Below are 18,677 nucleotides of genomic sequence, written 5' to 3'. Positions count from 1 at the left end.
CTCGTACAGAAATATGTGGGTCTCGGAGTGGTTACCAGTTGTTAATCTGTTTCACATGAAAAATTTCAAAGTAGTTCTCCGTGCAGGAAACACAGTTTTGGAACGCGTATCAATTACTCACTTTATTATCTTTACTTATTGAAATGCAAAAATATATTATAAATTTACGTTTAAACCACCGTTCCTTTCGTTTACCACCATCTTGAGTAATTACCTCAACATGGAAGGGGAAATAAACTAATAGTAATAAAAGAGAATTGCCGTGTGTGTGTTTGCTTTTCTTTTTTCACATTGTAGTCTTAACAATTGTTAGGTACTTATTAAATTAGTATAGTTATTGTTATCTGTTTGATTAAGTACTGAAAGTTATTAAAATTTATACCTAAATACGTTTTGTTTTTTATTTGGAATACGTGTACTTAGATTAGTTGCGAATTTCATCGCATAAAAGTTTTTTTAAAGATCCAAAAAAAATTGTCCACATTTTCAAAATACTTTATTTTTTTGTTTTACTGAATGACAATAAGAAATAAAACGACACAAAGTGGCGAGCAATTTCGTATTTGAAGGTACGTCGTGATTTTATTTTTAATTTATTGTAGTAAACAATATATCTCGAGTACTTAAAACAGAAAACGTTCTTGTTTGCCATATTGTTTAAAAAACTATACAAATTTAATTTTTGTTTCTATTCACAAAAGGAACAACTATTGAATTCACAATGTATTTTACCATAATAAAACCTGGCGCAAAATTTCACGTGAATGGAATCATCCAACAGTTCAAAATGTGCGTTAATATAACAAAAACAATTTTAAACTTAACAATTATATGATTAACTTCAATGAAATTATTTTACTTTTATCTAAGATATATTCTAACAAGAATATTTCAACCGAACACTAATATCTTTTAATCATTAATGTAAGCTACGTTCTCACATAAATGTTGCATCCAACGATTGTCATTGTATAAAGTTTCAGCCTACCCATTTCATTACATTGAACTTTGCCAGTGAAAAATACATGTGATTTTGTAAACAGACTTAATGCTATTTTCTTATTTCAAAACGATAATATATATTTTCTATTCGTCTACATTATCAAACATTTTCAATTCTGTTTACACGCAGATTTAAATATGATATGACGACGTAAAGTTTCGTATTGTTTCAAAGAAAGAATATATCTGTTAGAAACTCCTACGAATTCTTCAGTTTCCAATGCAACCAATTGCACGTCTTCAATTACCTCTACTGATTTCCGCGCGTGGTCAGATAATTTGAAATTGAAATTTACATTTGTGAATCTATCGAACGAATCATCCAAGGGCTTACTTACACCAATAAGAAAGATGTCCAAATCTCTTGTGTCTGTTACATTAAACAATTCGATAATACGTGAAACAGGTTCTGTAATGTCGTATTTATTTTCAGAAGGCCATTTGTCAAGTGAGAGTATAAGATAAATCTTCATATTATTCGGAAAAATCCAGTAGTTGAAAAAGTAAATTGCTTCATTCTCCGTTTCATCGTCTTCATTCTTTCTCTCCTGAAAATAGAAATATAACTCGTTGAATTCATACAACTCCACTAGCTCTTAAAAATCACTAAAGTCTTTCCAAGAATAAAATATCACTTTTGCACGAGAACAAAATCGTTCCCAATTCTTTGTCAGTTTGATTTGTTTGTGAACTTGAAGCATGAATTAAGGCTTGAACATTTCCTTTTCTACGTACGTTAATAACCGTTCGGATAAAGGTTCTTCTTGATAAAATCCCAACAAAAACAAGAATTTCATACCAATAATACTATTAGCAGGTGAGAACATACATAGATTGGTAGATTGAAAACTGACGTACATTGATAATGCTGATAGAAATTCGCCAAATGTGCGATGTACAAACTTATATCGAATTATATTATCGCATTCAGAAAAGGAATCGAGAGTCAGAATGTCCAGTCCAATAATAAAGTTGTATTCTTCTTCATTTGGAAAACAATTCCTCAATCGTTCTGAGGTGATAAAGTGAACTTCTCCCAATTTCATTAGCAAATTTTCTCCCACAAAATATTTTCCTCTTTTAAACTTGTTCTGCTGATTTGTTTTTCTAACATAACGTTCGGTTACAAGAATAAATATTCGGATGTATAAATCAGTTATTGTTTCAACTTCTGTCATCTTTCCATTGTGATAAAGACAACACAACATGTGTAACATCAGCGGGCATTCCGCCATTTTTCTGTAAAAGTCGATTTCTTTTAGAACTGAAGACAGTTCAGTTGCTTTACTCTTGTCTTCTCTAAACATTAATTTAATATATTTCTCTTGATATTCTGGAGAAAACCCTTCTATGGAAAATCTCATGTTCATGTCTTCTCTGATGTCTTCTGCTGCTTGAGGTCGACTGGTAACTACAATCGTCATTCGACGGGAAATATAAAAAGATTCCTCTCTTATAAATATTATAATTTTGTATTTTTCTGCAATCTTATCGAACCCATCCAAAATTACTAAAATATTCAGTCGTTTATATTGTAGATGCAAATCTTTGTCAGTTATTGGGTGTTCATGCATGTTGTCCAGTATTACATCCTTCACACATCCATCGCCTAATTCTCTTAAAATTACAATAAAAGTTAAATCGAAGTGTTTAAGATAACTCGTGGTTGCCCAATCGTACACAATTTTCTTGCAAAGAGTAGATTTGCCATAACCGGGATCCCCTGTAACTAAAATAGTTTGGTGTCCATCTTGTTGTATGGAAAATATCTCATTCAAGCTTATTTTATCTCCGCTGTTTTTCCCAAATAAATCTGCCTTCTGTACAGTCAATTCTATGAAATAATCCGTTAATGGGAAGTCGTTCCTCTTGCCTTCCCATAAAAAAGACCTCATGTAGGAGAAATAAGTCATATACTTATTTTTCAATATTTGGCAGCAACTGTTGAACATTTCTATAAGAGAAAAAAAGGAGGGAAAATAATTAATGAAATATCGTGTATATTCTATTTATTTTATTTGCAAATCAAGAATTATAAGAGAATTTAATCTCTTTTTATCCTAAAAATTTTAATCAATATCAAGAGTATACCATATCATATGTCACTAAGCATTCGAATTGAATAGTGATCATTCAGTACTTTCTAAAGTAATAAACATATGAAAATTTGCTTGAATCTCTCTTGATATTAGTTTGCTAACAATATTCGTTTGAGGAACCAAATACAACGTTAATTTGCTACTGGTATAAAAAGAACGTACAGTACAAACGTATTGTTGTCTTTCCTGATAGCTTTCTTCAATGTCCAAAACGAAATCGTCGAAGAATTTTTTTTATATTTCGAATTTTCTCGTGTCAAAATACGCGAAATTACAAAATGTTTCTTAAATTCGACCAATTAAATTTTAAGAACGAACTCAATTCTATTAGAAACTGCGAACAGCTTTTGCTAGTGCATCGACTTAATTAATGATTGAATGGATACCATCCTGCCAATAGAGAAGGTCATCCGCCGGGTTTGATAATTTCAATCACACTATTGTACAATGTTGGAGTATAGTAGGAAGACGATTTATACGTCGTGTTGTAGAACACGCTTTGGAACAACAGCAAAATTTTCATTTTCGCCATCAGGCAGTTAGGTATTGCAGAATAAAACATGGCAGCTTTCTTGCGGCAAGCAGACCATGTTGTTCGTTTTGGCCGCCTATTTTCACACTTAAAAAACAGACAATCAGAGAAAGAACTTTATTTTCTGGTAGTTCCTACTTCTATGGACTATCTACTCCAATCTGTCCGTTCTAGAAATGCCCGGCAACGCGTGAAGCGATTTTGTGCTGTTTTCATTCGCATTCCCCATAGAAAGAAAGACCAAGTTTGTTTTTTCAGGTGTGTGATTTAGATTCCATTATTTTGCACCAGAAACTGGCCGAAATTGTCTTTTATATCGTGTCACTCATGGCCTGCCTAATGCTAATACATACGCCAGTGTTTTAGTTCAGAAACACAATTTCTCATTTTATACTCAGATCTGATATCATTTTCAGTTCAGTTATAGACGTTCATTGCTCACACTAGAATCATTCATTATAAGTATGTATACTGTACTAAGATGGGAGCATATTATAGTTCGCCATGTCGACTGATGAAAAAAATTTTTTAATACTTTTTCTGTACGTGTTTATATATTTAGAATATGCCAAAATTCACTTGTTTGCAATGGTCATTTTGACTCTACTCCTGCAATTTGTACGGCTATGCTATCGCCAATTCCATAAGACCGAAGGAATTTTGGTATTTTTCTGGCAGAAGCATTTTACAAGCGCAGTTATCCCGCCCTAGCCTCTATCAACAAGTTAACTTGCTGTCCATTAAATCATCAAAGTTTTTTAAGTTTATGTATGCTTCGAATACACTTCATAAAGCCATTTTTCTTTACCAAACGAAAACTAATATATTATACGATTGTATTTTTTTCGAACTTATAATAAATTATTGTACAGTACATTTTTCAAATAAGATACATCTAACGATTAAAGACATTTTGTATTTTCACTATTAATATAAAAATTCTGAAAGTTGTACTGCAACATACTAAGTCGTTCACTTGCAGAAATATGAAATTAAAATTAGCAACATTCGAAAAGTTTTCTGTAATAATATATTTTCCAAAATTTATGTAATAGACCGTATTTGAAACAGGGATTTCAAATGATACCTACTTTCATACGAAAGAGCCCTAAACAAATAATTTATTAATTAAGGTAAAAAGTAAGAGCTATTTAATTTAATACAATAAATGTATTTAACAAAAATTTTGAAAATGATAGACCCATTTGATGAACGTTTGCTCTGTTCATCAACCTCAGTTATATCAACCTCTGTGCCAGGTAAAAGATTTACATTCCGTTCAGGATTTAATCTGTTCCCTTTTAAAATAATCATAGGCAACATGAGTTGATTTAGCGCATTTCAACACGAAACAGTAGATAAGTTTTCAACGTGATCAAATTCTACAAGATGCACTCTTTTTTCTCATTTTTTGGCATACACATTTTGTTGTTTACGAAAGCGAGTGTACAGCCTTTAACTTCTATAGATGTCTCTTGTCGAAAGTATTTAATCGAGCCAATACATCCTTTAGTTTATCAAAAAAGTCGCATACAACACATCTATTGATCTTTGCAGCCCTAATCAGGTTCAGCCTTTCTTCTGGCATTTTCCAGCTGATGATAATTACTATTACATTACTGCATATTACAGAATTTGTCTATGAGCACACAATAACAAAACCTATGCAAGAAAATTGATAAACCAAATTGGTTCATCAATGATGGGCCTTATTTGTAGCTGTTAACCCGCGCTTTCGATCAGTGTTTTAATAACAGATGAAATAATGCCAATTAACTAGAAATTGTCAATACCTATATCATCTTCTACTCATCAAATTACCTTGAAATAGTAAAAAACAAATAAAAAAAAATTTAATTTAGAATTCTAAACTAATGAAAAATGAATCTACTGTTTGAATCTTTTACGTTACTGTAAATATTTTTTATATAAACAAAGTGAGATGAGAATGGATATTTTATTAAATGACAAAATACTGACTATAAAATTATTCAAAGATAATTAATGTGTAAATTCAACTAATTTTTGTGATTATAAATTAATGTATATATAATCATATTAACAGAAAACTTTACAATGAACCATAAACTAAAACTATACAAATTACAGCTTTTTCATTACTGTAAATTCACTTTATATAATTAAGAAATTCACGTATTGTTTAATATAATAAATTACTTACAAATATTCACTCTCGCAACATAATAACAAAAAATAAAATTATAACAATGTTTCTTTTGTATGTGTATTGTGAAGACACGCACTTACCATTCCTTTCGTCCTCTTCTTTCTTTAAGGATCTTGTTTTCGGTTCGTCGGAATGAATTTCTATTTTTGGTCCAATGTGAATTTGTGTACACTTTTTTAGCATCATCGTGTATTCATTACCATTCTCTACTGAAATCAATAGCAAATCTATATTATACTTTTGTCTAATTATTATGTTAATTTAACTTAAATGCAGTTAAATAATAAGAAAGTTGTTAATGTGTAACTGTATTTACTAGGAAGAATTTTCGTACTTAACATATTAAACAACCCGAAGCCACACTATTTAATATGCACACTATTCACTTAAAAATAGCGAATTTATAGCCCGAGTATTTAAGGCGATTGTTTGGCTATGCGCTTAAGATAATTTTAACAATCATCTCCGTAAAAAATATTAAAATATAACAATTTAAAAATTTAATTTATAAAATAAAAGATTCACAAGCATCTACCTTTTAATAGGTCTTTAAATATATTTTCTTTCTGCGTCACTCCGTCCGTTTCCTGTTAAATAATATACATTATACTTTTTAAACTTGTCTACAGTATAGTTTATAAAAAGTTAAATTAAAAATATTAACTGTATTTAATATTAATGCACTACTTATTATGCAACCACGTTACGAAGGCACTCGATTAGAATCTGAAATCATTTTTCATCACTACACTGTTCTATTGTGAGAATACCCACCGAAAGGCATAAATAAAAGTTAAATATAAGTTTTTTCTGTTATCATTGTGAAGTTCGATAAGAAAAATAATAGCGAATAAATGTTCTGGAAGCTGAGAATGTATAAATAAATTATATTGGAAAATACCTGACTGAACTGGTGTTTTTTCATCATACCAAATTTAACATAAACACGCAACATAATAGTATTTTCTGGAAAACAAATTCATAAAAACGAGATAGAATTTTTTGCTAAATCATAATCTCACCTTTAGAAGTGTGAGATTGTTGGCGAACAGTTGGTCTACATGAGTACACCCTGTATAAAAGCTTACTGTATTATTTTATATCGATTACAGTTAGAGTCATTATCAAACTATCTGAAGTATTAGGAGGAAGAAACATAAAATTTTCAGCTAATATTTTAATTTAAGATGTTCGAGAATTTATTAAACGTAAACATGTGTAAAGAATTCTGGATATCAGAAAGAAAAACATTCGATGTATTTATTCACATATTTTACGGAAAACGAGCATGATTTTCAACCAACATAATATACTAATAACTGCAGATTATTTTTAGCTTATGCGTTAATTACACCTGTCACCATCAAAATCCGATTTACCCTATTTAATTTTCACTATTTGAAACACTTTCCTCGTACTTAAAACTTAACGATGACGAAGTTACGTATTTGAATTTGTTCAACGAAATTGAACAAATTCATTAAACTTTAATTCGTTACGCAATAATAGTTGTGACACAAATCAATTGTCTATAATTTACATTAACATCAAATGCATTTCGCCGACTTACAACTGCAACTTGTATGTAATTAACTGGACGAACTACGACACTCTTTTCCTCACTTGAAACTTCTGCTTCGGCCATTTCTGTAATTCAACTTAAATAGTTTTTGTGTAAGATATAAAAATTTGACACACTTCTTTGTTTTAGTTTAATTCTATTGTAATATGACTAAAAAACGTTTAACTATTTACCTTATTATAACACTTGAATATGACTCTACGTAAACAGGTCTTCATATGCGTTGTCGTAGTCGAATTCTCCTATACCGATAATAATTTATAATACTATAGTATTATTGTAATATGTACATATTATATAGATATAATGGCTAGACAATACTTACATGATAGCACGAAGGGTTTCTAGCAAAGTTAAGGGTACCAGTTTTTAACCGGAACCATATAATAGCTAAAATAAGAAAACCTAAAATCATTATACAGTAAAAAATTTACAGAGGAAACAAAAAGTAATTAATACCGGACTTCATATAATAAGCTTAACTTTTTTTCTTCTGAAGATTCACTCTAACTTGTAAAATATGTTATTACGTTGATTAACCAGTGACTAAAGTCAGCTACAGAAAGAAAAAGATTTGGTCTTATACGAGGTATCCTCAAAAATGTGAACTGCCCAATTATATACAACCTTATTAAAAGTAACATTACAGATAATTCAATGTGCCTTGTTTTTCAGTAATAAATTTTAAATTCAAAATTTAATGCATTTTAATATGATATTTTACAATTTACACAAAAAAGATATCGCAGGTATCCGGGAAGATCGGATCTTTAAGGAATAAGTTCATCCCGAAAATTTAGATATAAATGTCGTCAAATCATACACATATAACACAGAATTCATATCTTTGTTACAAAAAAATATTATATGTTAATTATAGTCTGATATATTCGAGAATAATACTAAAATTGCGTATTAACACAAGAAACCAAAAGATCAATTTGTATCATTAAAATTCATATAAAATTCATATAAAGCAATGTTTCTTAACAGTTGTAGTAATATACACAATTGTGAATTTCAAAACACTGCTACACTCCCTCTTGAAAATTGTGTTCAAGATAGAAAAGGTACTGTGCAGAGAGTAGTAGGGAGGGTGCCGACATAATCGTAGAGTTTCCAGTTTATCGCTGGCACTGACAGTATGCAATTAGTCGAGTGAAAATTCTATAGGTTAAGACAGCTTTAAAATTTAATACAGTAGAGCGTCGTTTATCCGAATCAATTGGGGACTGGGGTTGTTCGGATAACTTATTTTTCGGATAACCAATTATGTACGAAAAAATATATTAATTTATCCCGTGTTGAAATTTTTCTCTGTTGCGTGTCGTTCGCGTTGAATTTTCGTCGATGTTAAGCCTAACGAAGACTATTGTATCGTTAAAAATTATTTTTTTATTTTGTACAAACAAAATAAATATATTGAAAAATATAAAAACAATAAAAAATTATACTTCAGAAGTTAATTTAGTATCAAAAACGTAAAATATTTGAGTAGCCGAAGACATGGCCAAAGATTACAGCGCCACAGCACTGGCGAAAATTTAAATTTGGCGACTGGAATTCCTTCGGATAACCCACCTTCGGATAAACGACGCTCTACTGTATTACGCATCCAGAGATAAAACACAAATCGTTACTATTCGCATTGTGGAATACTTTCTCACATTAAGAAACACTCACATAAATCGATAGGAGGTTACACTGTGGATCACTGTAGGTTATAAATAAATTACTGAATAAATAGGTTCGAATAATGTATTCCTATCTGCAATAACTGTACTAAGCAATTAAATGTTTGGTTGCAGAGTGAACCTGGGCTACACTGCTCCAAACCCTGTTTTGCATTGCTTCTCAGAATATTTATAAAATGTTTTTAGATAATACAAATATAATTTACAAAGAATTCGAATTACATCATTTCGCTGTAGGTATCAAGATAATTATGCAAATTATTTACATTTTTACGTTGAAAATCCAGGAAAGTTGTCACCATTTCTGATATAATCGAGATACGTAATATCACACATCCTTCCATTGTTACTCTCTGAATGACGATATTAGACTAGACCACAGTGGCTATGACAGTTACAAACGTTAATTTTTTAAGCATTTCAGAACAGTGCGAACAATAAAATTGATTGAATGTTCAAAAGAGATGGCACAAAAAAGGAAATTATGCCCCAAAATGACAGAAAACCTAACGTAAAAGTGTAAATTAACAAAAGAGCACAAATACGAAATTGTCTATTCGTTGCAATTTGTACATATATTGATATACAGTATACTCACAGTAACTCTGTCACTAACTACCACTTATGGCATATTAGTTAGAAATCCGCACTCTATACACTGGATATAATAAATTCACACTATATCTTATAAATAATTTTTAACTTTTAAATAACTTTACTGCATAAATTAGTTTGAAAAAATATCGTTTAACGAAATCATTTTAAAAAGTATCAAATGTATCTTACTTTTCGCAAGTGAAGCTTCCTGCCGTATCCAATCTTTGTTTTAACTTTTCATACAATTGGAAATCATGGCGTACGAAATGAAAGTGTAAATCCACTCAAATAGCGCGAGACTTCATCAACCTATTAATAAGTTCAATGACATCATTTTAGTCATTAACTATAGTGACTAGAAAGGTATACCTGTATTAATTAGTGACTTTTTATCCAAGAGTTTACTAATTACCAATTAATTAGCCGTATTAACAGCACGGAGACAATACACTCGTACACTAAAGGAAGTAGTTTTACGCAATTCTAAAGGAAAACTAAATTTTAATCTTGAAATCTTTCACCGTTAACTGCTGCCATCTTATGACAAGTTTCTACAAAAACATTACTCGATAATTGTAAATAATCTGCATGCACGTTGGAATGTTAATTTTGTATTTTAATTTCAAATTCAAAGAAATATTATTAGAAAATTTATGTTTTGTATTTAATCAATTAAACTGTTTTATTTTTTTAATCGGGAAAACAATTCGAGGTACTTTCTTTTTCGTCCTTCTATTGTTACTTGTATACATTCCAAATTTATAGGCATTTTAATTCGATTAGATAAAGACGTATTTATTATGATTGATACAAAGTATTAGAGTTTTATTATTGTATAAATTTCGGACTTAGCTTATTTTTTGCTTTAAAGATGAGGATGTGACTAAATTGTCTCCTCTTTATCAATATCTACGTCACGTCAAAACTGGGGGAAAAACAAGAAAACAAAATGAAACTGTCAGCGTGCATGGGTGCTTGTTAGCAAAAAGAGTTGTGACTTAATTTGCGACTTCTCTTTGCACGTTGCAGGTATGCATGCTGCGGCTTTAATACTTTCACACCAAAAAACACACAACAATTTTAATATTCATTACTCATCAGTACAAATAAAAAAGTGTTTTCAGTGTTCTTCTACGTCACTCAATAATATAAAAATTGACAGTATTCACAACACTAGAGGTCAATGCAGCTTCCAATTTGGCTACTACTGAGAACTTATCACCAAAATAAAAAATGTGACAACATAAGAAACTCTTTATTATTTTAACTAACTCCAAAAGAATAAAGAAATTGTAATATGCTCTCCTTTCTGATTCTAATGCGATAAGTCCTCATTAATAGCCAAACTGTAGCTATATAGAAGCAGTGTATCTCGAAATACAGTGTTTGCAATAGCTAAAGTTCATGTCTATTACACTATATATCAATGTATACAAATTTTATTTCAGTAACGAGGAAAATAATGAGGAAAAAAACTCAATTTATTATATATTATTCCGTTAAGATAACATAGCGTATTATTTGAACAGAAAACTACTGTGTACAACACTAAAACACTGCAAACTTAGTGTGCATAAATCAGTTCAACAAAATCAGTTTAAAACCAAACGCATCGTACTTTATCGCATTTATTTTCTCATTAATCTTAGCTATAATCTGACAATAATGTTTAATCACACGACTCACGTCGTTCTAGTATTTCAGGTTTTACTAATAGCACATTGAAATTCGCTACCGAAAAGTACATGTAATTTTATAAGTAAAGTTTAAACTATTGTATCATTTAAAAAATCAAATATATACAGTATTTTATACTCGTGTCATCATCACACATATTGAGTTCTGTTTGCTGCTTGACTTAAATTTGATACGATCGCGTAAAACTTCGTACTGCTCCAACGAAATAATGAAATTGCCAGTAACTTCCGAATCATCTTCAGTTTCCAATGCAACTAATTCCCGCACGTCGTCAGGTAAATCCAAGTTGCAATTTACATTAGTGAACATTTCGTACGAACCAATAGAATGAAATTTTACGCCAATAAAAAAGACGTCAAAATTCATTTCGTTGGTTATTTGATAGAAATAGATAATTCGTGAAAACAGATTCTCTGATATCCCAATGATATCGGAAAGGTTCGTAGTAAACAGCTAAAATAATATAAATTGGAAAATTATTTGGACACCTGCAAATGCTCAAGCGATGCGTTATTTCATCCACTTCGTCATATTCGATCGCAGTGTCAGTGAAATATAAATACAACTTTCTGAATTGATACAACGTCAATAGCTGTTGGAAATGAGAGAAATTCGAAGGAAAACAATGCACATCCGAATGAGAACAAAACTCTTCCCAATTTCTCTTCAGTTCGATTTGTTTGTGAACTTGGAGCATGAATTCGGGAGTAAATATCTTTTTTTCTAGAGCTCGTAAAAATCTTTTAGGAAACAAATCATATTTATAAAATCCCAATAAGAAAAAAAAACTCTATAGTATAAGTTATATACGAAAATGAGAGATAACCGGTATATGCTGAAAACGCTGAGAGAAATTCGCCAAATGTACGATGTACAAAATTATATTCAATTATATTTTCAGATTCATAAAAAAGACTCGAGAGTAAGAATGTCTAGTCCAATGATAAATTTATATTCGTCTTCGTTTTGGAAATACTCCTCCAAGGAAAATGATGTAAAAAATGTCAGTTTTTTGTTTAATTTCGCCAATTTCACTAGCAAATTTTCTCCCACGAAATATTTCCCTTTTTTAAACTTACCTTCTTGGTCAGTTTTTCTAACATAACGTTCGGTTATGAGAAAGAATATTCGAACGTATAAATCAGTTATCGTTTCAAGACTTTCTATTTCCAAATTGTGATGAAGGCAACACAACATATCAAGCATTAAAGGACATTCTGCTATTTCTCTGTAAAAGTGATTTTGTGTCACTAAAGAAGAAAGTTGGTTGGCCTTATTTTCGTCTTCTATAAATATTAATTAAATGTATTTTTCTTGGTATTCTGGAGAAAACCCTTTTATTGAAAACCTCATTTTCATGTCCTCTCTGATGTCTTCCGCTGCTTGAGGTCGACTCGTAACCATAATCGTCATTCGACTAGAAATATCGAAAGATTCCTCCCTTATAAATTTTAGAATTTTACTTTTTTCTACAATCTCGTCGAACCCGTCCAAAATAACTAAAATGTTCATTTCTTTATCGCGAAATTTCCAATCGCTATCCATTGAGGAATGTCCGTGTATTTCATTGAGTAAGGCATCTTTCACACTTCTATTATTTAATTGTCTTAAAATGACAATAAATGTTAGATGAAAGTGTCGCAGATAATTCGCGGATGCCCAATCGTATACGATTTTCTTGCACAGAGTAGATTTACCATAACCGGGATCTCCTGTCACCAGAATGGTTTGATGACCATCTTCTTCTGTGGAAAATATCTCCTTCAAACTTATATTGTCTCCGCTTTCCTTTCCAAATAAGTCTGCCTTCTCTACTGTTAATTCCACAAAATAATCCTTTAAAGGAAAATCGTTCCTTTTGCCTTCCCACAAGAAAGATCTCATGTAGGAAAAATAAGTTATGTATTTGTTTTTCAACTTCTGACAGCAGTTTTTGAACATTTCTATAAGTAAAAAAAAAAAAAAACGTGAAATTTATTTAAAGATCATCTTAATTCATTTTGTATTATTTTGTATTTGAAAATTATGAAACTTGTTTTAATTTGAATTTGTTTACAGTAAAACAAGTTAAAATTTCGATTTTAACTTGTTTAACTTGTTAATTTAGGATATTTTACAGTTTTCATATGTGTGGTGTTAACTCGACTCGAAGCACCCCTTTAAAATTGAGTTTTGTGTTGTGTTAGAATAATAAGCACAGAGCCCAGACAATTAAGAGTTGAAAGTTGAAATTTGGTACACAGTTAAGGTACTTCGTGGAAGTGTGCGCTAAGAGGGAATTTTTCGAAATTCCCTTACACAGGAGGAAAAGAAAGGGTTAATATTAAAGTCTGTGTAAAAATGTTTACGTTTTTAAAGAATTCGCGTAGTGTTTAATATGGTAAATTAATTACAAATATTTATTCTCGGTACAAAAGAGCATAGAAATTCGAATTACAAAGATGTGTCTTACTATCTCTTTTTCGTCTTCTTTATTTAAGATACTTCTTTTACTTTTTTTCGGAATTAATTTCTATTTTCGTTCCTACGTGAACATTTGTACAGTTCTTTAGCACTGTCAAATGTTGATTGCATTCCTCCACTGGAATAAATAGGCAATTGAATATCGCTTTTTTTACCGAATTATAATAGTGCATTGTCATTATATTTAATATGAATAATTTTCAGCTAAAGAAAACTTTCATAGGTCCTTAATTATTTCTGTGTAATAGATAATAATTCAGTGAGGTTATGATATTGTTTTTTTAATATTTCACACAATTTTTTCTTAATTTCGCCGTATTTCTATTTTCCCATGTTCGATTCTCATTTTTTATTCGCGTAATTAAAAATTTAAAATAATAATTTTTTCTGTTATAGGCATAATGCTCTTGTTCTTAAGAAAGTAAAATAATGAATTTTTTACAGGTAGAAAACTTTATGCATTAAACACATCTTTTGTTTTAATACAAATTGTAGATTTTTATGGATTCATAAAAAACTTACGAAAGAAAAGATAACCAGAACAAAATAGGTTGTAGAGTATTTCCATTATATGAATGTAAAGGTTTAATGCATAATAAATAAATAAATAAATAAAAGTATTTACTGTTTAAGACCTCCTTGAATATATTTTCAATTTCCCTCCTTTTGTTGTTTGCCTGTAAGTGAAGAATATTGTATTTATTACATTCTTTGAATTCGTTTTCATAGTTTATAGATAGTTAAATTAAGAATTGAATAAAATAAAAATGAGCATTTTTAATGTGTACTTTTTAGAAATAGTATTTACTTGTCAATTTTATGAAGTTTTTGCTACAAGTCGTTTACTGTTCAGTTCTTGAATAGAGTGAAAAAGAATTTATAAAACTTGAACATCGTTTGTATTGTCTTTGTATTTTAAAATGGTTATTAAATGCAAAGGATATGATGTTATTTTTAACACTGAAGTCACTTCCTTTCCATAAAGATACATCGAATCTGTCACCAGAAACCTAACGAATAAATCGCTATTCGACGTGAAGATTTACGTTCCCAAAATATGCACTAGAAGAAAGAGCTGAGGACCCCGAAATAAAAGGCGAAGTCCGATGACAAGACGAGAGTTCGTCCGTCACAGAGGGTCCGTCGTCATCGAAAGTTTGCACTTTCTACAGTTCGTCCGAGTTCTCGGATATCTTACAAACATTGAAGATTGTCATCTAATCGTACCCTAGTGAATTCCCTCCATTCGAAGAGCCTTCTGTCGAAACTCCTGAGTCATCAATTCGATCGGCAACGAAGAACATTCTCAGATTCTCTATAAGGTATTTATCCGCCCGCGAATCTATGCAAACTCTCTCTCAACACTAGGACTGTCGAGGATAGTTACATTAGTTTTTAGTTATAATATACTAGCTTTTTATAATATAAAAGGGGATAGCCAATGGTTATAATAAAGTCTTTAAGTCATTCCGAGATATTAGTTGTGTCATATAACAATTATCTATAATCTAATAAACAAAATGCATTTCGACAACTTACTTTTGCAATTTCTTTGTAATTAACTGAAGAAACAACTGCCACAACGTCACTTGAAGATGCTGCTTCTGCCATTTCCGTAATTCAACTTAAATTATTTACATGTAAGATACAAAAATTTAATATACTTCTTCTTTTAAACTTCAATTTTAGCAACAGTATGATTTTAAAGTACACATAAGTCTGTTTATCTTACACACAACAGTTGAATATAACGCTACGCATGCAGATCTTCACGTGCAACACATAGGGGAGATCGGGGCAAGATCGGCATGTTAACCTTTACTTAAATTTTGTGTAATAAATACTGCTGTAAACCGAAAAAAAAACGCTTTGCATATTGTCTATTGGAATGTTACATTACTATAGAACTGGTTAAAATCAGTTTGGAAATAAAAATAATTAAAATAATTACAACTTTACAAGAAGAGAGAAATTGACGAAGTTGCCCCGGGTATAGGGGCAAGATCGGCAACTTCTCTCTTTTTGTAAAGTTGTAATTATTTTAATTATTTTTATTAAAGTTGCCCCTGGTATAGGGGCAACAGTAATGGGNTAATAAACAAATTGCATTTCGACAACTTACTTTTGCAATTTCTTTGTAATTAACTGAAGAAACAACTGCAACAACGTCACTTGAAGATGCTGCTTCTGCCATTTTTGTAATTCAACTTAAATTATTTACATGTAAGATACAAAAATTTATTAAACTTCTTTTAAACTTCAATTTAAGCAACAGTATGATTTTAAAGTACACATAAGTCTGTTTACCTTACACACAACAGTTGAGTATAACGCTACGCATGCAGATCTTCATATGCAATACGTAATAAATGAATTTTCCTGCACCGATAAACATAAATAAATTTTCAAGTCTATACTCTTATAATGTCTGTATAAATAAGTACAGATATGTACTTTTTATTACTTTTAAATTATCTATAAATACTTGTTTATATATGAAAGAAGCTTGAAGAATTACACTTGAAATAAAATCATTTTCTGTAAGTATGCGTCATAAAACAATATTTTCAGTGGAACTTTAAAGATGAGCATCGCGCCTTCCATATTCTTATTGACAGAAGAAATTTCACGATTTGCTAAAAATCAAAAAAGGCATTTAAAATTGCATAAAATAGCATAAGATTTTATGATAAATTGTAACCATGTAATTATCTAGATTTACTACTAAACTGTGCACAGATTACTTCACAATGCAAACCGCCCAGTTACGCGATTATTACAAGTAGATCATTTTATAACAATGCGCACTCAAGTTCTTTATCTGCGAAAAATTTACTGATAAGATAATTTATCATTTATTCCTGAAAGATCTACTTGTAGCGAAAGTCCTGTATTGAAAATATATATACATTTGAGAAAACATTGTGAGATGAATACACACTATTAACGCGCAGGATTTGGTGCATGCTATAGCAAAAATATATGATTTGACTCCTGCCATAGAAGTTTGAAGATTGATTTCTGACATGATTTTAATGCTTGGAAAATTCTTAAGATTTTGGTAGAACACAATCAGACATTTTAAACATAAATAAGTTCAACTTCTAATACATAAATGTGACTCTATTGCGAATGAACTGTAAATTTCCAAGCTTACAATTTGCAATTATTAAGCTTTCAAATTTTACCTATTTATTTATTTAAATTTATCAACACTTACAAATTAATACGTATAATTTACATTATTGTATGAATAAAATTATAATTCTAATTATATCCATAATATAATTATACTTCCGTAAAGTTAACGGATTCTCTATGCCTCGACTTTTCGAGGATACTTCGAATAAATGAAACAATATGTCGGATCGTTTAATATCAAGTATTTATTATAAATAAATAGGAATATGCAGTATAACTTATACATGATTTATTAATTTTTAATTATTTATACTTCATAATTTAATTAAGGCGTCAACACAAGTAGAGAAAAAATCATCCTCATTACTGTAAGTCAATTCATTTTTTGGATCTCACGTTCTTTCTTGTATCCTTCAACTATGAAAATATTTATCTACCATCCATGTATCTTTTTCCACTATTTTATTTCTATTTATCCTGTGTTCTGTAATTAAAAAGCAAATCGAAGATAGTTTTAGATACGATTGTTATAACCATTTCTTCCGATAAGCCTCTGTCTAATCCTTTATATGTTCTACTCCCAATTCATCCCGTGTTATATTCCTCTAGTGTTTTAATCTAGCACATCCCAAGAATGATATCATAAACTTCACACGGACTAAGTTTCGGTCGTTCTCTATTATTTACTAACCACGCTTCACTACCATATTTTGATACTTTCTTTAATCCTCGTGTTTTTAAGTAATTTTATTAATATTATTATTTACTTATTAAGTATTTATTTATGTTATTTATAGAAGTAAAACGAGCATAATGAATACGCATATTTTTTAAAAAGTATTGATAGATGAAAACAGATTATTGCAGTGTAAAATTTCTAGATAATGTGATCAGATAAGTTTCATAGAAGTTTCCAGAGTGAGTTAAGACATGCGTTCTATTTTTAAATATTTGTACTTCATAAATTTGTTTCAAAATATAATATAGTTGAATGAATTGATTTTAAAAAATATCAAAAATATCTTACTTTTCCGAAGTAAAGTAAATTCCAGTTTTGTGTTAACATTTCATACAATTAATAAACATGGAGTACGAAATGCATGTGTCACTTCATTCGAGTAGCACGTGAATGCATCCACGTCATCACTAACTTCAGTGACCTCACTGTACAGATTGAAAGTATCTTCGATTAAACAATACGAAGCGTTTTAAATAATAGTAGTTACTCGATTACCGGTAACATTACTCCAAAAATATAGTGACTAGAAAGGTATACCTGTATTAATCACTACTTTTCTATCAAACTAGCGATTAGCCATCTCGATTAACCGTAGTAACTACAGCCAAACACTACACTAAGACATTCGAGGAAGTTGTTTTACGCAATTGTAAAAGGAAACTGTACTTTAACCTTGATAGGTTTCACTGTTAACTGCTGCCATCTATTATTAAAATTTTACAAAAATAAGATGAATAACGGTAAATAAGTCGTAAGCACTCTGACATTTTGTTTTTGTTTATAGTCAAGGGAGTGTAAACTATAAGGTAATAATACTTTTAGGAATGTTTTCTTGTTATTAGTAATTTATTATTAACAAAATCGTTATTTTTGTAAGGTATTTAAGGCTAATAAATTAATTTTTTTTATTCGTAATAAGGAACTTCTGTTGTTTTTATCAGC

At 30.1% G+C, this 18,677-nt stretch overlaps 1 protein-coding gene across 6 annotated transcripts; it reads right to left on the bottom strand.

Moving 5' to 3' along the window:
- Positions 1-1,542: 1,542 nt before the first annotated feature.
- On the bottom strand, positions 1,543-18,351 carry LOC111641604 (NACHT, LRR and PYD domains-containing protein 2-like). Of its 6 annotated transcripts, none has more exons than XM_023387792.1 (8): positions 18,024-18,351; positions 9,884-10,003; positions 7,729-7,959; positions 7,577-7,645; positions 7,392-7,479; positions 6,357-6,408; positions 5,902-6,030; positions 1,543-2,956 (listed from the first exon to the last, which is right to left on the bottom strand). In XM_023387792.1, the coding sequence occupies exons 5-8, from the start codon at positions 7,464-7,466 to the stop codon at positions 1,707-1,709; spliced, it is 1,506 nt and encodes a 501-aa protein (XP_023243560.1). In that variant the 5' UTR covers positions 7,467-7,479; positions 7,577-7,645; positions 7,729-7,959; positions 9,884-10,003; positions 18,024-18,351; the 3' UTR covers positions 1,543-1,706. The 6 variants fall into 6 exon arrangements, with proteins under 6 accessions (XP_023243560.1, XP_023243559.1, XP_023243556.1 ...); XM_023387791.1 differs by lacking the exon at positions 18,024-18,351 and having other exon boundaries at positions 7,729-7,793; positions 7,863-7,959; positions 9,884-10,619; XM_023387788.1 differs by lacking the exon at positions 18,024-18,351 and adding an exon at positions 10,107-10,619.
- Positions 18,352-18,677: the final 326 nt, after the last annotated feature.

The sequence above is a fragment of the Centruroides sculpturatus genome, unplaced genomic scaffold (genome assembly GCF_000671375.1).
Source record: "Centruroides sculpturatus isolate CEXI.00-Female unplaced genomic scaffold, Cexi_2.0 scaffold1436, whole genome shotgun sequence".
NCBI classification, from domain to species: Eukaryota; Metazoa; Arthropoda; class Arachnida; order Scorpiones; family Buthidae; genus Centruroides; species Centruroides sculpturatus.
The sequence above is the reverse complement of the archived record's forward strand: the minus strand, read 5'-3'. Positions and strand labels throughout refer to the sequence as shown.

Excerpts from the sequence above, each read along its gene's own strand:
- LOC111641604 (XM_023387792.1), bottom strand. The coding sequence starts at position 7,466 with ATGGCCGAAGCAGAAGTTTCAAGTGAGGAAAAGAGTGTCGTAGTTCGT. Across the intron at positions 6,409-7,391 it reads ATTACATACAAGTTGCAGTT|GAAACGGACGGAGTGACGCA; the intron begins GTAAGTCGGCGA and ends ATTATTTAACAG. Across the intron at positions 6,031-6,356 it reads ATTTAAAGACCTATTAAAAG|TAGAGAATGGTAATGAATAC; the intron begins GTAGATGCTTGT and ends TATTGATTTCAG.